At 44.3% G+C, this 18,413-nt stretch overlaps 1 protein-coding gene across 1 annotated transcript in view; it reads right to left on the bottom strand.

The window, feature by feature from the left end:
• Positions 1–2,469: 2,469 nt before the first annotated feature.
• The window catches only part of SLC4A5 (solute carrier family 4 member 5), a 99,348-nt gene continuing 83,404 nt past the window's right edge, over positions 2,470–18,413 (bottom strand). The window contains exons 21-25 of the mRNA XM_052649529.1: positions 11,546–11,614; positions 10,916–11,089; positions 8,636–8,788; positions 4,563–4,630; positions 2,470–2,635 (exon numbers count right to left, since the gene is read on the bottom strand). Coding sequence (XP_052505489.1) covers positions 2,470–2,635; positions 4,563–4,630; positions 8,636–8,788; positions 10,916–11,089; positions 11,546–11,614 — 630 coding nt within the window. The remainder of the gene's footprint in view (positions 2,636–4,562; positions 4,631–8,635; positions 8,789–10,915; positions 11,090–11,545; positions 11,615–18,413) is intronic.

Genomic DNA, 18,413 nt, shown 5'->3' with positions numbered 1-18,413 from the left:
GATTTTTTAAATAAAACACTTCTGACTGATATGGAATGAGTTTCTGAAATACTTTATCTTTCCTCTACTATCTTCTTGTGACCTAATTTTTCTCATTGGATGTAATCAATTTAAATATTCCTGTATTTGGTAAGATCTAATCCTATGCCTTTAACAAATTGGTTTAAAGAGCTATGGAGAAACCAGCCTAGTCCTTTTAATTGTACATCCCAAGCCAGAAGTTTCCTCTGTAAGATTCATTTCAGTGGTTAGTCTTGTTCTGAGTATTTTAAACCATATGTTCAATTTACGCAGGACTTCTCGATGTTTTGCCAAATCTCCCCCTCCTCCACATTATATATATAAATTTTTTTCCTGTGTGTGTGTGTGTTTAAGACATTAGTTTGATTGCACAGATCGGAAAGTATTTGCCTGGCAGGCATATTTGCAGCTCGGATAGGTCCTGTGTGTTCTGCTCAGGGCTGAGTAGTTGGCTATCATAAAGGCAGGAGCAACTCCCACTCCAGGCAGCTTGAGGCAGCGAGAGGAAGGAGAGCAATGCAAAGCCGCCCTTCTCCCCTGCTTGTTCCTTTGCTGCCTTTATGCTTTTGACAGTTTTCTGGAGATGAAGAGGGGTGATAGTTCTAGAGACGTTTTCGTAAGTGAGGTATAGTTCCTGTCTGTACGTCATACCTACTGACTCACCTAAATTATTAAACGTGGAGCAAGATGAGCAAATGGGATTAAGTTTTATTGAATTGTAGTTACAAGTGGAAAAAAGTATGACCTGTATGAAGAAGTAACAATATGTCAACCTGTTAAAAGCTATTAAAATTATAATGTTCCTGTGTATGTGTACAAAATGCAAATAACATACAAGGTAAAAATTACAGTGATCAATTTACAACAAAAAAGAATCAACATTTTAGCTTTCCAGCTTGTTTGATTAATCAAGCACATTTAATCCTGAATCCATACCATTTCTCCAACACAGTTTGGACAAGTGCTATTGGAAATCAGCCAGGTTTTAAAACTGCAATGTTAAGAGTGGATTGTCAGCTCTCCCAGAATTGGTGTAGATGAAGACAAAGAATTTATGCTTAAACTCAGGCAATGGTTCTGGATTAGTGAGCAGCTAAGTGATTCTGCTGCTCTCAGTAAAAGTGGTGGAGGTTTAGAGCTCTACCTCATGGCAGTATCCTTAGAAGGGACTTCTGATATTTCATTTCATAAACACTGAGAGCTTTCTATGGACTAGGCACTATACTGGCTCTGGGGATCAGAGGCAATTAGCTATCCACATACTCAAGTTGGTTAATGAGTCTAGTGTCATTTGTACCTTTAAAAAATAGAAAGGAATAAAGAAAAAGCACCTGCATTTGTCATCTTGAGTAAGTCTGGTAACTGTAACTAAAGTAATTTACCCAAGATTCAAATCCATAGTCGTTTTGGAGAAGGTAAATGTCAGATGCACTGTGGCTATCAGGCACACAGAGGTGGTAAATAAACATGGTTGGTGTTTGTAAGTGTGAATTGAAGATAAAAAGACTGATCTTAATCAAGGTCTGTGATTTAATGGGTTTTAATCTACCCAGTTTGTTTCCAATTATTCCTTAAGGTACTAGTCTGACTAGTACTACAGAGTTATAATCTTCCAAAATTTCATATTAGCCTTGCCAGGCATGCAGTGTTCATGTGAATGCTAGTTGGACTTTGGGAATCAGGCCATTGAAAACTTTCAGGAAAGAGCTACCCAAATGCATCAAGAAATGTGATTCTGTGCTTGAAAAGCCAGTGATACTAATTTAAAGGATCATTTGGTTGATTTGCCATGTGATTTGAGATTTCACTTGTTTTTAAAACATCCACTCGAATGTGTTGGTTCTTTCACAGCCAGACTTTCAGAACTAGCTGTCAAACTGGGAAAGCCCCAGTCACACTTCTGTGCTGGCACAAGGCCAGAATGCAGATGGTTCAAACTCTTCACAGAAAACTGAATGGGATGGAGAGATAAGAGGACCTTTTTTGCATTTCTTAATATGCAAAACAAAATTTCCAACCTTGGTCTATTGAAGTACAAGTATTTTAACAGTTCTTTTAAGACCATCTAGATAATTTAAAATCTAAGCATTAAAAAAAAAATCTTAACTGATATTTGTTTTAAATAAAAACTGACTAGTGCCCCTTTATCTTATCTACAGTTTTGAGAGGCAAGCATTTTTTTTTCATCTCAAAAGAAATGTTATCATTTCTGTGCTGGATTGCATTTTAAAATAAGGTGTACCAGTAAGCTTTAGTTATTTTCATAACTACAAAGGGAAGGAAAGGGCTTTGCACGACAGATCTCCAGTTTTCACCGATCAGGCAGGATGACTCTCTGCTTGGTAAATACAGGAACAGGCTTTGAAAAGTGAAGGGTTTTGGCCCAGACCCTCACACTGAAGACTAACGCAGGCCCTCACGGTGCTGTGTCCAGGGAAACTCCTCCTCCTAGAGGGTGGTCTCGCCGTCAGCTTCTCTCCCATATCTGTCCATGTCTGTGAAGTCACACTCTGGCTCCATCTCTATTTTCACCTGTGGCACCATGAAGACGGGGCTCTGTGAGTAGCTGAAGGCAGGTGAGGCTGGACAGGAGATTTTGAAGTGCAGGGTGATGCTGAATGAGAAAGAGAGGAGGGAAGAATGATTTTTCTAGGGTATGGTGTTTTTAAATGCTATCTCCCAGAACAGGGTTCTAGGGCAAACGGTTCTGTCTTTGCTGTTGATCTCTTAGCACGTCACAGGAACTAGCAGCATCCTATCTGCCTGGCCTTCAGTGGTCACAGTTACTGCTCTTGCCCTGCTTCAGCCTATTTTCCACGTGGTTGCCAGAGTGAACTTCCAGATCACGAACCTGACTGGTCCCCCATGGTTCAAAGGAGAGGATTCATGCTCCTTAGCCTGGCGAGACAAGAACCTTCTCTGCTCGAACTCCTGCTTGCAGTTTGCCCTGTTCTTTGCCCTGTGTCTCTGTAGTATTTCAGGCCTCTTCTCGGTACCTGCAGGGCCTTTTCTCTCTTTTTTCCTTTTCTGTGCACACCCGGTAGACTCCTATTTATTGTTCCCAGATTCTCTGGGTAAGGCTGATCCCTCCCTTAGATTCCTGTCCTTTCTCTGAGGTGTGCTCCATTGTTCTTGGCACAGGGTGGTGTATATCTTTGTTCATACGTCTGTCTTTCTCTAGGCCCAGGGATTAAGCACCATGCCTGGTAGATCATGGATGCTAATCTGCTGAACTAGGTCATGTTGCTGAGTTTCTTTTCTTCACTGAAATGGAATCCTGTTATTTAGTCATCTTTGCTTCCATCTACATAGATTCAGTAAAATACCAGTGTAGTTGAGGTACCATTACCGTTTATGAAAGATTCTGCATTTTGACCTTGTCCTATGCTTTGAGTCCTTTAACAGGGTTTTGGAGATATTCTATCTTGATCCAAATTCTCTCTCCATTAACTGAAATTGGAGCAATTGGAGATTCAATTTTCTATAGGCTACTTTAAAATGAAAATAAATCAAGATAGACAGAGTGCTTTTCTCCTAACACATTTGTTTATAGAGATCAGTAGCATGAGGGGCACAGGAGCCCTGGCTCGGGAAGTGGGATGAGGTGGCAGGTAGATATGTCATTTGGACTTGACACTCCTGGGCTGCAGTGGCCTTGGGCCTAACGCTTGTACTGGTGATAAATCTCGTCTGGGCAATGTGATAACAGCTTGACTTATAACTCAGAAGATCCCTTGGGTGATCTACATTCTCTGGTACATGTGTCTGACAGTCTTCTGGGTGGGTGCCATCTATATCTGGAGTCAGCTGCCTCCGGTCCTGGGACAGCCCATGCTTGTCCCGTTGGATCTAGCACGGTGCCTCCGGTCTAGTTTAGGGTGAACTGTGGGAGTACGACCGCCCTCACCGTCTTCCATAGTGATGACTGAGGCAGACTCTATTGACCCTCAATTCCTCTTTCCCATTTTTGATCCCTTTCCTTGTTTTCAGTCATCAAGCAGTCCCACCTGTTTTGAGGGCGGCTGCTCATTAAAAAGAGCAAGGAATCACATTGTTGGCATGGGAGCTGCTGGGCCTTGAATTCTTTCTTGACTATTTTTATCTCCACTTGATCATTATTTTCCTTGATACCTTTTCTCACCTTTGCTAATTAACCATGCTGTTATTTTATTTCACAGAGTATTAAAGTGCTTGGTGTTTTGATCCTTAAAGTTCACTTATCCTGGCTTTCAATAATATATACTCAAATCATGTCTAGTTTCTATTGTCTTTTTTTCAATATTTACTTTCAATTTTCATTCTACTTACTATTTTATAATAATTTCCTTTACCAAACTTGAATACCCTTGTGTGCTGTCATCACATTATGTCAGTAAGAGGACAGATTTATTATCTGAGAGTTCATCAGGTCTGTGCCTTTGCGTCCTGTGGTGGAGCAGCAAAGGCCCTTTACTGAGACACTGGCTTGAGAAATCATAGTCGGTCAAGCCATTGCATATTCTCTTAGCTACCACCCAAAGAGTCTGTCTCATGGCTATTACCTTCGGTCAAGTTCTGAATCACTGAAGGAAGAATCAGAGTGAGTAACTCCAACTGGAAGATCTTTGTCCTGGCAGGAAAATTGAAGTGTCAGATTGCAGCAGGTTGAGAATCATCCTGGAGAACACTCTGTTTCTCCAGTGCTTCCCTCCCCCATTTCCTCTCCTTTCTGTTCTCTGACCCCATGGCCAGTGCTACACAAGATGAATGCAGGGACCCCGCAGATGGGTGGCTTCCGCTTCAGTTATTCCTTCACCCAGAGGTAGGTGGGAGGCACAGCAAGGGCCAGGGGAAAATGAGGAAGGGAGGTGGATGTATACAGAGAGGAGAGGAGAATGCGAAATGCAAAAGGAAGAAGCGCTTCTGTGGGAGAACATAATGGGAAGCCCCTTTGTTGGAAGGCCCTTGTGGGGGCTGGCAGGATCCCTAAAATGGGAAAGTGGCAAGCCCTTAGGAGCACCAGGGTCAGGACTCATGTTGCGATCTTTCAGACTACGCCCAGGATAGACTGTGTTGTCTTGATGACAGGACTGTCCACCGATAGGAAGCTGAGGTTGGGAGTGGGTAAAGACAGCAAAAGAAATCCCCCAGGCTCTTCATAAGCCACATCTGATCCTTCCGGGGTAGGTTCCCTTTCAACATGTGGAAGGTGCTTGTGACTCATTCAGAATCTTGGGGACCAACCCCTAAGACCTTGACTAATTTATAATCCTAGTGTGATGCTATTTGCTCTCCCAAAGGGAGCAGTTCAGCTGGGATTTGAGCTCTCAATCATTTCAAAAATCACGGGAAAACGTCTGAGGCTCAACAGGTCATGTTTGGATTAGTGCATCTGAAACAATGCAAGAGGGGGCAGGCTGGTGGCATGGGCAACTGGGGGCACTAGGGGCATAGGGGGTAAGGAAGGAAAGAGGAGGTTTGCCCACACTAAACTGAAGATCACTGAAATCTATATAGTCTGATTTGGGGCTTCCATATGGTTGGAGTCCCAATTCTTATAGCCCAGTTCTCTTTGAATTATGCCTAGCACAGGAGTCCTAAGACCAATAGATCTGAGCTAAACATGAAAACCCTTGAGGAAGAGGTGGAAGATTAGTAGTAAGTGGGAAGGGAGAGACACCATGTGTTTTACTTACTGTTAATGCAGAACACACAGAAGAACTGTACAAAAGAGATCTTCACGACCCAGATAATCACTATGGTGTGATCACTCACCTAGAGCCAGACATCCTGGAAGGTGAAGTCAAGTGGGCCTTAGAAAGCATCACTACGAAGAAAGCTAGTGGAGGTGATGGAATTCCAGTTGAGTTATTTCAAATCCTGAAAGATGATGCTGTGAAAGTGCTGCACTCAATATGCCAGCAAATTTGGAAAACTCAGCAGTGGCCACAGGACTGGAAAAGATCAGTTTTCATTCCAATCTCAAAGAAAGGCAATGCCAAAGAATGCTCAAACTACCGCACAATTGCACTCATCTCATATGCTAGTAAAGTAATGCTCAAAATTCTCCAAGCCAGGCTTCAGCAATACGTGAACCGTGAACTTCCAGATGTTCAAGCTGGTTTTAGAAAAGGCAGAGGAACCAGAGATCAAATGGCCAACATCCACTGGATCATCGAAAAAGCAAGAGAGTTCCAGAAAAACATCTATTTCTGCTTTATTGACTCTGCCAAAGCCTTTGACTGTGTGGCTCACAATAAACTGTGGAAAATTCTGAAAGAGATGGGAATACCAGACCACCTGACCTGCCTCTTGAGAAACCTATATGCAGGTCAGGAAGCAACAGTTAGAACTGGACATGGAACAACAGACTGGTTCCAAATAGGAAAAGGAGTACATCAAGGCTGTATATTGTCACCCTGCTTATTTAACTTCTATGCAGAGTACATCATGAGAAACGCTGGGCTGGAAGAAGCACAAGCTGGAATCAAGATTGCTGGGAGAAATATCAATAACCTCCGATATTCAGATGACACCACCCTTATGGCAGAAAGTGAAGAGGAACTAAAAAGCCTCTTGATGAAAGTGAAAGAGGAGAGTGAAAAAGTTGGCTTAAAGCTCAACATTCGGAAAACGAAGATCATGGCATCTGGTCCCATCACTTCATGGGAAATAGATGGGGAAACAGTGGAAACAGTGTCAGACTTTATTTTTTTGGGCTCCAAAATCACTGCAGATGGTGACTGCAGCCATGAAATTAAAAGATGCTTACTCCTTGGAAGGAAAGTTATGACCAACCTAGATAGCACATTAAAAAGCAGAGATATTACTTTGCCAACTAAGGTCTGTCTAGTCAAGGCTATGGTTTTTCCAGTGGTCATGTATGGATGTGAAAGTTGGACTGTGAAGAAAGCTGAGCACCAAAGAATTGATACTTTTGAACTGTGGTGTTGGAGAAGACTCTTGAGAGTCCCTTGGACTGCAAGGAGATCCAACCAGTCCATTCTGAAGGAGACTAGTCCTGGGTGTTCATTGGAAGGACTGATGCTGAGGCTGAAACTCTTGTACTTTGGCCACCTCATGCAAAGAATTGACTCATTGGAAAAGACTTTGATGCTGGGAGGGGTTGGGGGCAGGAGGAGAAGGGGACAACAGAGGATGAGATGGCTGGATGGCATCACTGACTCGATGGACGCGAGTCTGAGTGAACTCCGGGAGTTGGTGATGGACAGAGGCCTGGTGTGCTGCGATTCATGGGGTCGCAAAGAGTCGGACACGACTGAGCGACTGAACTGAACCGAACTGAACTGAACTGAACTGAAATAATTCCTGGCATGTGGTAGGTACTCAAATATTTACTGAATGAATCAATGAAAGAATATTTGTCTTTAAAAGGCACTTAGACTCCGGTTTCTTTGTTTGCAGAACCTAACTTTCAAATCATCTAACTCATTCACACAGGGGAGTTCCCTGGGGGCCTAGTGGTTAGGATTCTGGGCTTTCACTGCTGTGACCCGGGTTCAATTCCCTGGTCGGGGAGCTGAGGCCCTGTAAGCTGTGCAGCATAACCCTTTGGGGTGGCGGGGGTGTGGAAATCAATGAAAAACATGTGGACAGGGATTATGGGCCTCTTACCTTCCTGGAAGAGGACAATAATCAAGGACCAGGGGAGTTTGGGCCTATCACTATCATCAGAAGATGGTTTAATCATCACCAGTCAGTCAGCAAGAGCTTGCCTATGAGCAACTTTGATCTGCAAAAGGCAGGGTTGCTAGAATAGTTGATGGTGGAGGCAGGGATATGGGTTTGGGTCAGACTGGGAGAATGGGAGCCAGACATGGTTATTAGGAATGGCATGGGCAGCTTAGTATATGGGAAATGATCAAAGTGGGGAATGGTTTTTTTATTCCCTCCTACACATGACCATCTTGGATGAGTCACTTCCATTTTGGGGACAGTTTCATCGTTTGTAATGAACACTTGAAGTAGACAATCTTATCCCCAAATATTTTGTGATTTACTATAAATTCAGGACTGGCTTCTCGTCTGTTGACTCACTGTTTTAGGGTGAGATGGGGAAGAACATGGGAGAAGAGAGGGGCGGATGGGGCAACTGAGAGGTCCCAGACATCTGGGGAACAGGTTACTCTTTCAGTGAGGACCTGTGCCTCTTCCCCCACCTCCCTCCCCAGGACCCTAGGGACAGCTCCGAGCAAGACTCAGCCCCAGTCTTCCCACTTGCCCAGGAATCCAGTCTACTAATGAGTCCCCATTAGCACCCTCCCCCAGGCCTGCTCTGTCCTTTGGAGGTCAGTCGTCATAACCTTGATGATGCCTCCTGAGGCTTCTGCGCTGTCCCCTTTGGGGTCTGTATTGCTGTTACAGTGAGCCCAGGGGTCCACAGGAATTGGAGACAGTAGGCCTGGCCCACCTTTTCCCTGGGTGAGGGGGCTCATACATTCTGGCCTACACTAATGGTATTCACAGAAACAGACGTGATCTCAGCACATCAGACCAAGGCTGGGCCCGGGCAGTGCCCCCTGGCTCCCTGAGAAGCCACCCCTCCCTGGCCATGGCAGAGGTGGAGGGAGGGTCTTGATCCCTCCCATCAGCTGAGGCCTCCCATCCTCCCCACCTCCTCGTCACTGTCCTCCTGGCCCCCTTTCCTTCTCTTCTTCTTATCCGCCTCCTTTTTCTCCTTCTCTGGAAGGATGTTGTCAATCCAGGCCAGGTCATGCTGGGAAAAGATGAGGTCCAGAAGCCTTCGAACAATGATGAGACCCAGGATCTGTGGTGAGAGTTCAGAGAAAACCATGGGTTCAAGGCCCCACACTCTGGCATTTTTTTTTTTTTCGCCTCCCTCAGTCAGCTATGTTTAGGGACTTTTGCTGGTATCTTTGGAACCTTCTCAAAACTTCCCCCAAACAATGGTTCCCCTCCCACCCATCTTGGTTCCTCTCATCTGGCCCTTCCTCAGTTGAGGGACAGAGCCTGTGACAGCTAGGGTGGGAAGCCAGAGGGGGACCATGGGTGGAGAACTAGTTATTCTTTAAAGTAGTGGTTCTCAAACTGGAACTTGCATCAGATCACTTGGCGGACAGTTAACACACAGATCTGCAGCTCTGACAAGAGGCTTCATCTCCTGGCAGAGGTGTTCATGCTGCAGATTCAGGAATTAGACTCTGAGATCAACTGTGCCTATGTCCCCATTTCTAAGAGCTGCCAACCTCTCTGCTAACAGAAGCTGGATGCTGCCATATTTAAAGGAAAGGCTAGAAAGTTTGTGTTTTTTTCAGGGTAAACAAATTAAAGGCAAAACATGCATTCTTTGGAGAAGATTAAACACTGACCTTTTAATAAATGCAGTGGGTCCAAGTAGCTACTTTTGAATATTGTCCCTTTACCCCCAAGAACTGGCCATTAAATGAGATCAGGGAGAAAACCATCCAGCCATATTTAACACTGGGTCCTGTGTCTTGGGAGCAAGCAGGGCTGGGGAGTTGGACAGACCTGGTTTTCAAAAATCCTGGCTCTGAAAACAGATCATGGTTACTAGGGGCAAAGGTGGAAAGAAGGGCTGTCTTCGCAGGGACAACACAGAATTTTAGAGGTGACAGAACTGTTTGGTTTCATGACTATGGTGGTGGAATCACTACTCTGTGATTTATCAAAACTCATAGAATAGCAGAGTGAATTTTACTGCAAGTGAATTAAAAAGCATCAATGTGGGGGAAGGGATGAATCTTGGCTCTAGTCCTTTCTGGTTGTATGACTTGAGTCACTCACAGCCTCAGGGTTCCAGCCTATAAAATGGGGTTACTAGTAGTTCTTAGGGCCAGTGACAACTAAATGAAACAGCACTCAGTCCCTGCCCTTCATCACTTTTGAACTCCCCACTGTTGGAGAGGATCCATTTCACATTCCCTGGAGTGGTGGTTTTCAACCTTGGATGCAGATTTATGCTTACCTGTAAACTTACTACAAACACCAATGCTTGGGTTTTTCTAAGATTCTGTCTTAATCAATCTGTGGGTGAGGCCCACATGTACTTTTATAAAGCTCCCAAGTGACTCTTATGAACAGCCAGGGTCAAGAAGCACTGACTAGAGCCCTCCCAGGATATTTCCGATCTCCTCTGTGTCCTCAGTTTGGCCCCTATTCCAGCCCTGCAGGCTTTGGGGCCTACCTAGGGCTTCCCCAGAGCATTAGCCCACGGTAACCCCCTCCGTTTCCCAGGTCCCAGCAGGGGCAGAGCCCACTGCTCCCCACGGGGACAGATGCAATGTGCTGTGGGCTTTTCTCCTTTTCCGTTTTAATTTTGGAATAATTTAAAACTTACCCACAGTTTCAAGAATAGCCAAAGAATTCTCACATACTTTCCCCAGCCTCTCCAAACAATGACATGTTAATGACATTAAACTTTGAAATTCTAAATCTCTGATTCTAGCTCTCCCTATCCGCCCCCCCCCCTTCATTTTTTCAAATTCAGTTATATGGAAAGGTGGACTGAGAATAGCTCTACTTCTGCACTTGGTTTGAATTTTGGCAGTGGGGCTCTCAGCCTCCTTGCTAGATTTGCCCAGCTCCATCACACCACAGAGAAGGGGAGTTTGGGTGGCCTTTGCATTCTCACTGAGCCACCCTGACCTGAGCTGGGTGGAGGCAGGCGTGTGCATTGTCACTACAGTATCCACCCACCACACACAACTTCTGCCCCCTCTAAGCCTCTCCATTCCACCATCGACCCCCCAGCTCCATCTGGCCTGGAGTCACAACCCGAATCTTGATCCATGCCTGCCTTTGTGACCCCAAGAGAGTCAGGCCACTGTGGAGGAGACTAGGGTGGGTCTCCCTGTGGACACCTTCCCTGGCTGACCCTGCAGAGCGAGCAGGGAGAAGCCTGTGCCCATCTTACCATGATTGGGAAGATGATAGCGGCCACTGTGGACTTGAGGATCCAGAGCACAGCCAGGCAGAGTATCTGCACCAGGGTGAAGAGGTGGATCCGGCGCAGCGGCACGTGCCGCAGGAAGGCATGGTCTGGCTGGTGCTTGGCGGGCATCAGGAAGAGTTTGCAGCGATCCCAGAACTGGTGAGGACAGTGTGAGCCTCAGCCAGGCCTTGGGGACCCTGCTGGCCCTGCTGGGGTCTTGGTTCTGGTAGAATGGGTGCCACAGCAGGGTCTCACTGAGGGGAGCCCCTGGTCAGGTCTCGAGGATGCAAAGGAGGGGGAATGGAGGTCTAGGAGGAGGTATCATGAGATTTTATGGGGGGCTGCTGAGCTCTTGGGGAGGGGTACAGCCCTGGTGCAGGCCCCAAAAAACACTCCACTTTCAAGGAAAATGCAACTTGAAAGCAACACAAGCTATCCAAGACATCTGGTATATCATGGTAAGTAACAAAATGTTTTCTTCCGTGCAGCTTGCCTTAGCAAAGAGAGAAGGGTAGTGGAAATGCTCATAGGAATCAGCGTGATCTGGGTTTTGAGTTCTGAACCTGTTTCTTCACCTGTAGACTGAGGACCTAAGGACCTAAGGGTCCTTACCTGTATGCCATTCAGGGAGGCCACACCCATGTAGAGGAAGACTCCATACAGCACCGGCAAAGGGATGTACTGAAACGAGAGGGGAGGCAGAGCTCTGGACTGGGCCGCGCCCACAGCAGGCTGTTGGCCACTCTGTTCAGGATGGGAATGTCTGCCAAGTCACGGAGGCAGCCTGGTCAACCTCGGCTTTCCCCCAAGTGTTGGAAGAGCTGGAATTTTGGAGGAACGGAGCGTCTGTGAGCACATCTGGAGCCAGAGTGTCCGTGGGGGAGGAGATGGTCTCTGGGGCTCTGCTGCCCCTTCTCTAGCCCAGTGAACAGCTGCTCACCCAGCCTCCCCACCCCCCACCATCTTTATGCCCTACAGAAGCCGTGTAGTCCAGCTGAAGATTAACCTTCTGGAACATGGCAAATCTCTACAGACTGCTCGTTCGTGCCAGCCCCTTCCCACCTCCAGCCCCAGCTAAGGGCCCCCCTAAACTGCACTGCTCGGCTTGCAGGGGGCTGGTGACACTTGATGAGCTTACCTATTAGTGGGGAGTACCTGCTGAGGAACAAAACTCATGCAACATATACAATCAGGTAAAAAAGAAGCAGAACAGAGTGTATGAAGTGACCACCCCTGGGCGACAACCAACTGCTGATGGTTTTGTGGGTAGCTATCCTCCCTATCATGCTCTCGGGCAGTTCGCTTTTTCAAACATGGGATCATATCACTCATACTGGTCTACAGTGGGCACTGTGACTCTTTAGAAGATTTCTGAGGTACGTCTCCACTGTCTAAGCTGCATCTTTCCTTCTTTTCTCCTTCTCTTTACCTGCACAAGCCTGGTTCTCTCCCTCCCAGGGCTGCTGTGCTGAACACTTGCAAGAACACAAAGTCCTATATCCAACTTTTAGAAGTCCATTTAAGAATGCTGGCAAATCCAAACAAATCAGCAGCCTCTCATTTAAAATAAACTAGGCTGTGTTCATTTTTTAAACACAAAGCATGATTTGGCCCCACATGCTGTAAACGTTACTCTACAACATTTGAACTTAAAGGAAACATGGGTCCATGACATCATTCCATTTGTATATGACTTAGGAGGTTTTTGCCTTATTATTAAATAAGGTAAAAATTTCAACTCATCAATAGACAATTGGTTTAATAAATGTGGGTATATTTCTACATATCTACAGATAAGTATACATCATACATACAATGGAATATTATCCTATTACACAGCAATAAATGAAATATTGCCATTTGTACAACATGGATGGACCTAGAGAATATCATACTAAGTCAGACAAATATTATATGACATCACTTACACATGAAATCTAAAAAATAATACAAATGAATCTGTATAAAACAAAAAGGCTCACAGACGAAGAAAAGAAATTTACTGTTACCAGAGGGGAAGGGAGAGGGAGGAATAAGTTAGAGTATGGGATTAACAGATACACACTACTGTATATACAACATTGAAACAACAAGGATCTACAGTACAACACAGAGAAGATCCAATATTTTGTAATAACTTATAATGGAAAATAGTCTGAAAAAAATCTGGCCTAATCAGCCTCATAGTGTGGGAGCAATGAAGAGAGAAATGAAATCTTAAATAAAAGATTAAGCTATAATCTGTAACAACAGAAATCTTTTAACTAATTTATTTTTGGCTGCGCTGGGTCTTAGTTGCTGCGTGTGGTTGAGGACAGTGGGGCTACTCGCTGGTTGCAGCTGCAGGCTTCTCTCGGCAGTGCCTCCTCTTGTTCAGCACATTTTCAATAGTTGTGACACATGGGCTTAGTTGCCCCACAGCTTGTGGAATCTTCCTGGGACTGGGGATCGAACCCATGTCCCCTGTATTGGCAGGAAGATTCTTAACCACTGGACCACCAGGGAAGCCTGACACAAATTTAATATGGCTTAAAACTTCTGTTTTGCTCTAACGAGTGTGAAAACCACATCAAACAGAAGAACTGGACTGTCTTAGTTTGCAGTTACCAGTGACTGATTATCATCACCTCATTATTAAGCCTAGGGAATTGTTTCCAGTCTTGCCATTTGTGTATTAAAAAGCAAAGACATCACTTTGCTGAGAAAGGTCCATATAGTCAAACTTATGGTTTCTTCCAGTAGTCATGTACAGATGTGAGAGCTGGACCCTAAATAAGGCTGGACATCAAAGAACTGATGCTTTTGAATTGTGGTGCTGGAGAAGACTCTTGAGAGTCCGTTGGACTGTAAGGAAATCCAACCAGTCAAACCTGAATATTCACTGGAAGGACTGATGCTGAAGCTGAAGCTCCAATACTTTGGCCACCTGATGTGAAGAATCGACTCATTAGAAAAGACCCTGATGCTGGGAAAGATTGAAGGCAAAAAGAGAAGAGGGTGGCAGAGAATGAGATGGTAAGATAGCATCACTGACTCAATGGACATGAAATTGAGCAACTCTAGGAGATAGTGAAGGACAGGGAAGCCTGGTGTTCTGCAGTCCATGGGACTGCAGAGTCAAACACCACTTAGCAACTGAACATCTTGTCATTTGCAGGCTGAAAGAGCTTTCTCAGAAAATCTGAAAGGCCTGTGACATTACACTCTGACCAGTGATGGGGCTGTGATCTAGAATTCTACATTAATTGATGCAAATCTTTCTTGGATATCCATGGAGGAGCTTTTCTCAAATATTAATGACAGAGTAAAGTGGCAAAAAGGTGCCTCTAGTGTCAGCTTTATACCACTTGCTAAAGCAAAGAACAAGGATCACAATCCTACAAACATAAGGCCTTCCTATATAATTTGAGTCTGAGACTGTGAGAACAATATGGGGACAAAAGGGGAAGCTTCTTGATATGATCAGGAGTTCCTCTGAGGCAGTATGCAGAAATTCACAATCCTGACAAGCTGTGGTGAGTTGCAAAGAAAACAGTAAAACAAGAAAAACCCTTTGGGGCTTGGAAAGAACTGAGAATCTGCAGAACTGAGTATGCAAGACATTTATGCTGCCCATCAGATACACAGCCACTTCATCCCCCAGTGCCCTTGTTTGGCAAGATAACCAAATATTTGCAAATTGGTGATGGAAGGACTGAAAATTATCACTGATACTCTAATAAACATCACTGTATCTAATGTCAGTCTAACCATTCATTGATTCAGAGAGATGGGTAGGAGGTGGTTTTGTTCCTTGCTGCTCAAAGTGTGATCTTTGGACCAGCATGATGTGGTACCATTGGTGAGTTTGTTAAAAATGCAGAATTTGGGGGCCCCCACACAGCTATTGAATCAGTATCTTCATTTAACAAAATTTCCAGATGATTTTTAATACACATGAAAGTTTGAGAAGTCCTGGAACAGAACTCTACTGGAGGAACTGGTCCAGAAATAGGTGAGGTTAATAAACGATATAGAAACAACAATAACAATAGAAACACTAACAACTAGGATCTAACTTACACCCTCAAAATCTGCAGCATCTTCTCTTTTGGCTACATAAATAAAAACTAAAAATTTCAACTAAAGCATGGCCTTGGGTAAATAGTTCTCTAGTGTAAATTCTCAATGAGTCTAGTACTTCCCTATGTTGATAGAACCAGGAAAATTTAGAGTTGCAAAAACTTAAACAAACTTCATGGAAAATTTTCTTGATTGGAAATAAATTCTGGGATTGTATCTAGTAACTCAAATCTGTTTTAAAATTGTATTTTTCTTGAACTGGCTATACCAAATATCTCTACCTAGAATCAATCTCATGTTTAGTACTGGTGTCAACTAGTGGCTTCCCTGGTGGCTCACTGGTAAAGAATCCGCCTGCATTGCAAGAGATGTGGGTTCGATCCCTGAGTCAGGAAGATGCCCTGGAGAAGGAAATGGCAACCCACACTCCAGTATTCTTGCCTGGGAAATCCCATGGACAGGGAAGCCTGGGAGGCTACAGTCCTTGGGATCACAAGAGTTGGACACAACTTAGTGACTAAACAACAGCAACAAACTAGTGATAATGCTTTAATCATCTAACAAGTTTGAAATCCTTGATATAGACCTTGATATAATTAAATCAGAAATCTTAAATCTTATGGTCAATAAGACTTGAGATGTCTTTCCTGTTATAAAATGTGTCAAAAAGATTAAATGATTTTATATATATATATATTTCAACTCATTGTAAAAGAGTGGCAGCCAGATTTTTCAAATCCTTTTGTGAGAAAATGCAATAACAGTATCAGAGCATTTGGAGCTATAATAAACCCCATAAAAACTTTTTCATGACAGCTAAAGCAATAAGGAACATTTCCCCATAGATGGCATCTTACCCTGTTTACAGAGCCTGTTTTTCTCTTCTTTTTGCTGCACTGCCTGGCTTGTGAGATCAGCTCTCCAACCAGGGATCGAACCCAGGCCACAGCAATGAAAGTGCAACTCCTAACCACTGGACTGCCAGGGAATTTTCTCATTTTTCCCCCCCCAGGGCTGAAATTTTATTAAAAAATTTTTATTGCAAGATACTTGCTTTACAATATTGTGCTGGCTTCTGCCATATATCAACATGAATCAGCCACAGATATATATATGTCCCCTCCCCCTTGAACCTCCCTCCCATCTCCCACCCCCTTCTACCCCTCTAGGCTGGCATAGAGCACTGGGTTGAACTCCCTGAGTCACACGGCAAATCCCCACTGGCTATTCCACACGTGGTGATGTATGTTTCCGCTCCCCTCTCCATTCGCCCCGCCTGCTCCTCCCCCACCGTGCCGCAAGTGTGTTCTGAGGGTCTGCGGCTCCACCGCTGCCTTGTAGACAGGCTCAGCAGTGCCATCTTTCTAGATTCCATGCACGCGCGTTAATATACAACGTTTGTCTTTCTCTTTCTGACTTCACTCTGTATAATAGGCTGTATAATAGGTTCACCCGCCTTATTAGGACTGACAAATGCATTCTTTTTCTTAAAGCTGAGTAATACACATTGTATATATGTACCACAAAAAATAAATGCTGGAGAAGATGTGGAGAAAAGGGAATCTTCTTGCACTGTTGGTGGGAATATAAACTGATACAACCACTATGGAGAACAGTATGGAGATTCCTTAAAAAACTAGGAAAAAAACTACCATATGACCCAGCAATCCCACTACTGGGCATGTACCCTGAGGAAACCATAACTGAAAGAGAAGCGTGCACCCCAGTGTCTGTTGCAGCACTTCTGGCAAGAGCTAGGACATGGAAGTGGCCTGGATGTCCACTGACACATGAATGGATACAGAAATTGTGGAGATGTATATATATATACACACACACACACAATGGAATGTCCCTCATTTTAAAAATATCTATTTATTTGTGCTGGGTCTTAGTTGCGGCATGTGTGGGATCTAGTTTCCTGACCAAGGATTGAATCTGGGCCCCCTGCATTGGGAGCCCCAGAGTCTTACCCACTGGACCACCAGGGAAGTCCCCTCATTTGTTTTTATAAGATGCATAAATTAATAAGTAAATACAGTCCACAAGCTTTTTGTGTGGAAAATTGCAGCAGAAAGGAGTTTGCATTACTGCTTAGAATAGGAAACTCTATTTTACCAAAGAATGAGCAATGACTACACATCGTTTAAAGTATGACCATCACAGGCCTTGGCAATAGCATATCTTATGCACAGAACTATTTTCATCCCAATTACTTTAAGTGTATTCCCTGGGCATGCTATTGATATTTATGTTAAGAAGATAGACAATATTAGTGCAAAAACAGAAGTTTACTAAAGTCAGGGAAAGAATCCGCCTGCAGGTGGGGGACTTGGGTTCGATCCCTGGGTTGGGAAGATCCCCCGTAGGAGGGCATAGCAACCCATTCCAGTATTCTTGCCTGGAGAATCCCCATGGGCAGAGAAGCCTGGCGGGCTACAGTCTGTGGGGTCACAGAGTAAGACATGACTGAGAGACTGAGCACAGCCCACAGCAAACATGAGTACAAAACCCTGGAAGATTTACACTCCTAATGTGTCCATAAGATAACTGATTAAAGTGCAAATGGAACAAAAGGAGGGAAATGAGTGGAATTTTCTAATTGCTTTATGTTCCATTCAAATACAAACAAGAGCTTGTGAGAAATGACTAAATAGCTGAACACTCAACAGCTGGGGCAGCAGGCCTCTCTCAGGGAGACAGACACTGCACCTGCAGTGTTCGTAGGAATGTTTGGCTCTTAAAGTGCCCGTTGGAGCTTTTTTAACACACACACTCAGCTGTTAGACAGTATTGGGATTGACAGGCACAATGGTTCTTTGGGAGCCTCTCCGTAAAAGCAAATATTCCCCGACCATTTAGAATACTCTTTTAAATTAACAAAACGTCCCTCTCTCCCCCGTTGTATGTAATCTCTTTCCTGCAAAATGGAAACATCCCTTAAAAAATTATTCAATACTGTTTGGTTGTGTTCAGCACCAATTCTCAAGCCAGACATTTTTCCCATCATAAATCAATTAACATCATGGTTCATTAGTTTTTTTTTTGTTTGTTTGTTTCCACAAGCTCACCCCTGAATGAGCCATTCTGGGAGATATATGCTCCAAATATATTCCTCATTGCTATCACCTCTTCCAGCTGATCCAAAGGGACTATTTGAAGCTATAGTATGAGGAAAAAGTCACTTATGTGACCAAGACATGCAAGACAGAGGAGCAGAAAACAGGCCCAAGAGCAGTGACAGAAGCCTCCCCCTGCAAGTTTTAAACTTCAGAAAACAAGCGAACAAGGAGGCCAAAACTCGCAAAATGGAAAAAACCAACTTAAGAAGCCACTGATTTAAGCAAGGATGGAACTTGGCAGAACTTTCTGAAGGAAGTGTCCTCCAAAAAGGTGAAGGTGGACCCTGGGAGGGGTA

The sequence above is a fragment of the Budorcas taxicolor genome, chromosome 11, assembly GCF_023091745.1.
Source record: "Budorcas taxicolor isolate Tak-1 chromosome 11, Takin1.1, whole genome shotgun sequence".
Taxonomy (NCBI): Eukaryota; Metazoa; Chordata; class Mammalia; order Artiodactyla; family Bovidae; genus Budorcas; species Budorcas taxicolor.
The sequence above is the reverse complement of the archived record's forward strand: the minus strand, read 5'-3'. Positions and strand labels throughout refer to the sequence as shown.